At 34.8% G+C, this 8584-nt stretch overlaps 1 protein-coding gene across 1 annotated transcript in view; it reads left to right on the forward strand.

The window, feature by feature from the left end:
• Positions 1-5708: 5708 nt before the first annotated feature.
• LOC132171126 (vesicle-associated membrane protein 721) overlaps positions 5709-8584 on the forward strand; it is a gene marked incomplete in the record, with an annotated part of 12514 nt that continues 9638 nt past the window's right edge. Inside the window, 1 exon segment of the mRNA XM_088518096.1 lies at positions 5709-6214. Within this exon segment, the coding sequence (XP_088374222.1) occupies positions 6025-6214 (190 nt within the window).

The following is an 8584-nucleotide window of genomic DNA, read 5'->3' on the forward strand; positions in this document are numbered from 1 at the left end:
TTAGGGGTATCTCTCCTCGGCCCCTCTCAATGCTCGGCTAATGAAGTATACGGGCTTCTGCACTCCCTCCTTTTCTCGTATAAGGGCTGCACTTACCACTGTTGGATAGACGGCTAAGTATAGATATAGATATAATGCTTCTCTAGGGACTGTTCGACTCAGCAAAGGTGGGTTGACCAAATACTTCTTCAACTCCTCAAAAGCTTCTTCACACTCTTCAGACCATTCAAATGCCTTTCTCAAAATTTTGAAGAACAATAGACACTTTTCGATTGACCAAGAAATAAACCGGTTGAATGTTGTGATCCTACTTGTCAATTATTAGAGCTGCTTTGTATTCTTTGGGGACTGCATATCCAAGACCGCCTGGATTTTTTATGGATTTTCCTCAATCCCTCGGTTCAACACCATATAGCCGAGGAATTTCCCAAAGGAAACTCCAAATGCACACTTTGCAGGATTCAACTTCATTCCGTACTTCTTCAACATTTCGAACGTTTCCTGCAAGTCACTTGTATGGTTCTGTGGTTACGCGATTTTGACTATCATGTCATCCACGTAAACTTCCATGTTCCGCCCGATCTGCTCTCAGAACATCTTCTTAACAAGTCTCTGGTATGTCGCCCAAACATTTTTCAAACCGAAGGGCATGACCTTATAACAATACAAGCCTCGGTCTGTGATAAACGTAGTCTTCTCCCTATTTTCTGGATGCATGTAGATCTGGTTGTAACCAGAGAAAGCATTCATGAAGCTGAGCAAGTCATACCTAGGTGTTGAATCTACCAACACATCAATGCGTGGCAGAGGAAAGCAATCTTTCAGACAAGCTTTCTCTGAATTATGTAAAATTCTTGCGAAGAACAACCTTATACATGAGACCATTAACATGTCTATTAAGGAACAAGTGTTGATCTTTTTACACATTATTGGGCATAATGTGAGATTTCGAGTGGTTGGTGGAAGGTTCTATAGGGTTGTTCTTGGAGGAGTCTTGACGCTATATAAACATTTAATTAGACAACCTGACAATTCTACTCCAATGAAAATAAGGAAAAGCAGAAAGTTTTACCCATACTTTAAGGTAAGTTTTAAAATTTTATTATTATTATTTTTTTATTTGAGTATTTTGTCAAATGAATGTAGCTTGTATTGGTCATCATTAGCTATGTTTGGGGAGAGCGTGGCCCGGCACTGTAGCTGGAACGGCACTGTTCCAGCTACAGTGCCAACTGACACGTGGCGCCAGAAATTGATTTTTTATCTTAATTTTTTTTTTTTAAAAAAAAAAATCAAAATATTTAAAAAAAAAAAAAGGGTGGAGAACGCTGCCCAGCCACCCCCTTGGCCAAAAATGGGGTGGTCCGGCCACCCCATTTTGGCCAAGGGGTGGCTGGAACCACCCCAGCGTTCCCCACCCCCTTTTTTTTTTTTTTTTTTTTAATATTTTGATTTAAAAAAAAAATTAAGATAAAAAATCAATTTTTGGCGCCACGTGTTAGTTGGCACTGTAGCTGGAACAGTGCCGTTCCAGCTACAGTGCCGGGCCACGCTCTCCCCAAACATAGCTATTAGGATTGTGTTGGAGCAATAGATGGAACTCATATTCGGGCATCTATTCCAGTTGAAATCCAAGGAAGGTTCCGTGGTCAAAAAGAGCAAACAATAGGGGTAGGCAAAAACCCGCCCAACCCGCAAAACCGCCCCGAATCCGCCCTGCCCGCCCCACCCGGTTTCCCTCATAAAAAATGCGGATCCAGGTTAAAAATTAGGATACCCATGCGGGGCGGGTTGCAGGTATCATTTTTAAAAATTACCGGGTACCTGCCCTGCCCTGCCCTGCAATATAACCCTAACCCTAATACCCAACCATCATTTTTCTTCATGCCGCTTTCTTCTTCTTACTTAATCTCATTTTCTTCTTTCCTCTCTATCTCTCTCTCTTCGTCATTATTTTTCCAGGATGTTCTTCATAATACTAGAGATTTTTAGTTGGTCTTCTCTAATGAACGATTATAGGAGTTAGGGTGACCTTCATAAAAAGCTTGGTGCTTTATTTGGAATATGGAAGTGGGTATGCTTTGTCGACGGCCAAAACCTTTTCCATCACGCCCTTCACATCTTCTTTAGATGGAGTCTCGAGAGCCATCATAGTTTGGATTTGGGTCTGGATCTGCTTGAACAATCTCGTAGCATTGCGTTGCTCCTCTGCAAGTTTGGATTTGGGTCTGGATCTGGCATCGAAGTTGGGTGATTTATCATGGATTGGCGTGGTACTGATCTTTTCTACTGAGACTATGCTCTTGAACCCATCTCGTAGATTCAATTCCTCAACCGGCTTTCTCGTTGGTATTTTTGGAATTGAGAAATAAAGGATGACTTTAGGAAGTTTAGGGACATGAATAGCAACATTGATTTGCCTGGAACAAGAAGGTGAAGATAATCGGAGAGTTGAAGCCATTTGATTGATGTTTTCTCTAGGGTAAACCATAACACCCGACCCAACCCGCCCAACCCACAGTACTAGCCCCGTTCAACCCGCCCTGCAAAAGTCGAAACCCGGCGGATAAGGTTCATTGTATCTGGCCTGAGGGTAGGATTTTTCAAACCCGCAAGGTGCGAGTTGGAAACAGAAACAGTCGAAATCCGACCTAATCCGAACCGTGCACACCCCTAGCGAACAACACAAAATGTGTTAGGTGGCATTACTTTTAAAGTAAAATTCACATATATGTTAGCTGGTTAAGAAGGAATTGGACATTATTGTTAGTCAATTTGTATATTTTAATTAAAAGATATGCTAGAATCTAATAAAAACTCCATATTTTTCCCATAAAAGTTCATATGGCAAGGTGCCACATCATCTTTTTTTTGTTTTATCTTTTTCCTTCCACAAAAAATATGATGTGGCATCTTGCCACATGAACTTTTATAGATAAAATATAGAGTTTTTATTAGATTCGAGTATTTCTCTTTAATTAAACATAATTTTTAGTTTTATTTTTTAAATCATTGTATATTAGTATTTTTATGTTGTGAATCAAAATTGCATTTTATAGATTAATATGATTAAATGAAGGAAAAATTACAATTTATCCCCCCAAAGTTGATAGCGTTTTTCAATTCGAACACCAAAGTTTCAATTTTTGCAATCCACCCCCCCCCCCAAAAAGTTCCAAATTTTTGTAATTTGACCAATTGTATCCAAAACTTCTCATATTGCACCTAATTTTTTATTTTTTATTTTTTATAAAAAAAATTTAAAAAAAATTAGGGGTGGCTACAACCATCTGACCATTTTTGCACCCCCAAATTTGTTTTTTGTTTTTTTTTTTATATATATATATATATATATAAATAAAAATTAGGGGCAATGTGGGAATTTTGGGATAATATTAGTTGAATTGAAAAAAAATTGAACTTTGTGGGGGTGGATTGCAAAAATTGAAACTTTGGTGTTTGAATTGAAAAACACTGTCAACTTTAGGGAGGTAAATTATAATTTTCCCTTAAATGAAAATATATAAAATATTTGTGATTTTCTGTGTTCGCATCAAACGCCGGAAAATGTTTTCAGCGGAAATCACTTTCCTAAAAATTGACTTCCCTAAAAATATTTTACAACAGAAAACATTTTACATCGAAACAAATAGAGCCTTAGCTACTCTCACATTTATGTCAAATTATAACACATTTCAAAAAAAAAAAAAAAATGCACCATTTAAAAAAAATTAACAAATAGAGGCAGTATATTGTATCTTGTGTAAATGTATAATTAGTTGAGGTCAATATTCAACCCTAATTAAAAATAAAATAAAATGTGAATGCACTAAAATCCACACCACACCTTATCTTGTTGGGTGATGTAATGGTGTCTATTAATCCTTGAATCAATTCTTATTAAAAAAAAAAAAAAAAAAAAAAAAAAAGGTAAAGTCCACTTAACTATCTAAAACTATCACTCCAATGACAATTTACCCTACAAGCTATCAATTACGACAATTTACCCCCAAAATTACCAAAACAATGACAATGTACCCCCCCCCCCACCCAATGCTAGCAAAATGACAAAATTACCCCTATAAAATTTTCAATAAGACAAAAATGCCCTTAAAAATTTGAAAAAATTAAATAAATTTTAGTATTTTTGTTTTTATTTTAGTAAGGGTAATTTTGTTATTTTTTTAAAATTGGGGATACATTGTCATTGTTTTGGTAGTTTGAGAGGTAAATTGTCGCAATTGATAGTTTGGGGGATAGATTGTCATTAGGGTGGTAGTTTGAAGAGGTTAAGTTGACTTTACCCTAAAAAAAAAGAAAAAAAAAAAATCAAAAGTTTAGGGGCATTGCTAGTTGCCACATAAGCCTAATAATGAGATAAGGGGCTTTTTTAGGCATTTTTTTTTATTGTTTAAGAGTAATGCTATTTAGTATACTACTATATAATTAGGATGACATGACTGTAAAAATATAATAAAGTTATGAGAAATGATAAAGATACAACTTTTTGGCACAACTTTGGCCCAATTTTCCCATATGTGATCATTTTCTTTTTTAAAACAAAATAAAATAAAAATTCTTAAGCAATAAAATCCTATGTGGTCATTTTTTTATTTGATATTTTTTTTTTTATAAAAAAAATGACCATTTAAAAAAAATACCAAATAAAAATAGGAACTACATAGGATGTTATTGCTTCATAATTTATTTTTTATTTTTTATTGTTTTCAAAAGAAATAAAAAATAAGAGAAAAGTTGGGCTAAAATTATGCCTTTATCATGCCGCTAAAGTTATTTAGTAGACTATCATATTACTTTTATACAAGGTATGATACAACCCCAACTTTTTTGCCCAACTTGGGCACAATTTTTCCCGTATTTTTTAATTGAAAAAAAAAAATAGAAAATGTTTCTGAAGCAATAATTTTTTTTTTTGTCCTTCTTTTATTTGGTATTTTTTTTTTTAAAAAAAAAAAAAGTATTTTTCTTCATAATAATGACCAGTTTTTTTTTTTTTTTTTTAAAAAAAAAAGGTAAAAGAAAGACCAAAACAAAAATATTATTGCTTTAGAAACTTTTTTTTATTTTTTATTTTGCTTTTTTTTTTAATTATAAAATAAGGGAAAAGTTGTGCCCAAGTTGGGTAAAAAAGTTGGGTCTTTGGCATTTCTCCTCTTATACAACTGTAATGATAGAGGTATGATAAATGAACAAATTTTTTGGACAATTTTGACCCAACTTTTATCTTATTTTTTATTTTTTTAAAATAAAAAATAAAAATTCTGAAGCAATAATATCCTATGTGTTCCATTTTTTATTTGGTATTTTTTTTTAAAAAAAAATGATCATTATTATGAAGAAAATACCATTTTTTTTTTTTAAAAAAAAAAAGACCATATAAGATGTTATTGCTTCATAATTTTTTTTTATTTTTTATTTTTAAAAAATGATCACATAAAAAAAAAGTTTGGCCAAAGTCGTGCTAAAAAATTGTGCTTTTATCATTCCTCGTAATAATATGGTAATAAAAATCAATCTTTGAATCAACATGAACTTCTAATAAGAAAAAATTAATGACTAATTTTTACTGTCACTTCAATATACTTAGATTCTACCGCCAATTAGTCCTAAACAATCTTCCCCATTTTTTTTTTAAAAAAAGAAGAAGTAAAAGTTGAGTGCATCCTCCCAATGATAGTATTTTACTTGACTACACTTTTCTTCTTCCCCACTTCCCCCTACCTTTGCTTTCTTTCACTATTTCTCTCCACCTTTAAACCTCATTAAAACCATGCCTTTCTTTTTTCCCACACGCTCTCTCTTTCTCTCTCTCTCTTCACAAAAAGCAACGATTGGTCGTATAGAGTGAGACTTGCAAACGCAATTTATATAACAAATCCCAAAGCCAAAGCATGAAAAAATAAAAGGAATCCCCAAATCCCTCTTTGAACCCTAATCAGCTCGTATCGATTTCCGGGAATCAAGAAAAGAAAGGAGAGAGTGACAGAGTGAGAGAAAGAGAAAATGAGCCAGAAGTCTCTGATCTACGCGTTCGTTTCTCGCGGAACGGTGATTCTAGCGGAGTACACGGAATTCAGTGGGAATTTCAACTCTATTGCGTTCCAGTGCCTCCAGAAGCTTCCGACCACCAACAACAAGTTCACCTACAATTGCGATGGCCACACCTTCAATTACCTAGTCGACAACGGCTACAGTAAGTCTTCTCCGACTTCATTTTCCGTTCTTTTCTTTTTCCCGAGAGATTTCGGCAAATGAGGGGAAAATGAAAATGAAATGAAACGGATTTCTTAGTCTGTTTTTGGAGCGGTAATGAATCTCACAAATGTTTCGGATTTCAAAAAAAAAATCGTCTGCTTCGATGTGATTGTGGTGTTAGCGTGGGTTTCTTTGGATGCTTTTGGTACGATCTATTTTTTGGCGTTGATATTTGAACTTGTCTGTTTAGTTTTCTGTTTGGATGCCGAGAAGACAGAGTGAAACAGAACAAAATGAAACTGATTTACTTTATTATGAACTAAGAATTATTGTTTCAACTTCAAACTATTTATGTTTCTTTTCTACTGATTTATCAGCTGCCAATATTGACAATGGTTCATTCTGGCTCTCCGTTTGTTTGCTAGAAAATAAGGGAAGCGAGCGCATCAATTGTGTGTGCATTTATGTATAGGTACTCAGAGATAGGTAGATAGATGGAAAGGTATTTCTTATTTTGGTTCTTATGCTGTTCCTTTATATATTTGTATAAGTAAATTAAATAAGCAATGGCATTGTGCCTTTGCCCGCCCCCAACCCCCCCCCCCCCCCCCCCCCCCCCCCCCTTCCCCCCACACATTCAAGGAATGCCTCTTGATGTGGGTCTGGATTTTCACATTCTTATCCAATTTTGACATTACTGTTCTTAGGACACCCAGGGTTGTTACTACATGGACAGTTCTATTACATTTTAGGCATGCTTTAGTCATCTTCTTCTAGGTATCAAAATGTAGACTAGGTTTCATTTGTAACAAGATATCTTCAGACAAAAGGGTAGCCTACCTGTTCATTTTAGCTTTTACTTTTAAGTTGAAAGATAAAATTTTTTGTTTTTGTTTTGAAGGAAGAAACTTGATTTTTTTTTTTTAAAAAAAAAAAAGGAGAAAAAATATGGAGGTCGCAATGGGTATAGGTTGTCCAAAAATTTGAAGAAAAAAAAAATTGTGGTGGGGATGAGGTTGTTTGGGTGGAATTTTGACCGTTATACGTATGCATACATGTGTTTGTTTATATGCATACATTCAATATATATATATTGCACATGTGCATGGATCTACGTAATTTGGAGGCTTTATGAATGCTTTTTTCTCATGTAAAGATTTTGGCATAAATTTTTCACCAGTTAACAATCTCATTTCATTTCAAATTTCTTTGATCTTGAACTTACATGCATTAAAGAATGAAATTATATGTACATGTTGGGGGACATGGACTCAACTTCCTCCTATGCTATTCTTTTCTGGTTGGATAAATTTACCAATCTTATTTGCCTTATGCTTTTTCTTGTCAAAATCTTATGAGATAGAGATGAACAATTTTAATAATGGGCAATATTATGGTTTGTATTTGACAAACAAAGGCTTCACCAACAGTGGCTTTCTTAGCTGCATTTTGTGAATTTTTAATCCTGAAAATCTTTGGAAATGGAATAAGATTATTGTAGAGTGTTGTTGCACGTGTACGAATAGAGGAGGCATAGTGAATCACCTTCTTCATTTTGCAGTGGAGAAACAAATCGTTGCTTGTGTTTTGACTCTTAAGGTTTTGGCAGGTTATGCTTAATGCTGTGGCCTGTGGATGATTTGTTGTTTTGTTAGAATGGGAGATTTTTTTGACATAAAGTTAGCATGGTTTGGCAGTCGATACCTTTCTATCTCATTGAGTGTTTATTCTGTGAAAGGAACAATTGTTCTTTTGAGGGTAGGAAAATATCAGTGTTTGAACTTTGGTTTAAAGCCACTATTCTTAAGATTGCCTTTTCAACTAGATGGCTGCAACCATTGCGCTTTTGAAGACAGTGCCCAGGTTTTTGCCATTATTATTTGATATGGATCCAAGTATTTATCATAAGGATCTACATAAAATTTATTGCTGAAATAACACATGGTGAGATGGTCCAAGTTTTGTATGTCGATCTCTGAGGGATGGATGGGGGTTAGGAACTTGCTGAGGTTCAATCATGCTCTCTTACACCAATAAGCTTTGGCGCTATGGGCTTGAGAGAGGCTTGGTAAAGAATGGTAGTGGACTCTAAATATGAAAGTTCATGGGGAGGCAGGTGTTCTAGTGAACCTACTAGGGCGTACGAGTTGGATTTATGGAAGATATTAGGAGGGGTTGGAGAAAGTTTTTTAGTCATTACCAGATTTCAGGTGGGAGATGGCTTCAAGATTAGATTCTAGCGTGATCTTTGGTGTGAGGATACAACCCTTGAGGAAGCCTTTCCAATTTCATTTGGTATTGCTTTTGGAATGGATGCTTTTGTTGCGGCTCATGTAGAATTTTCTGAAGTTTTCATTTAGTGAAACAT

The sequence above is a fragment of the Corylus avellana genome, chromosome 1, assembly GCF_965113065.1.
Source record: "Corylus avellana chromosome 1, dhCorAvel1.hap1.2, whole genome shotgun sequence".
NCBI lineage: Eukaryota > Viridiplantae > Streptophyta > Magnoliopsida > Fagales > Betulaceae > Corylus > Corylus avellana.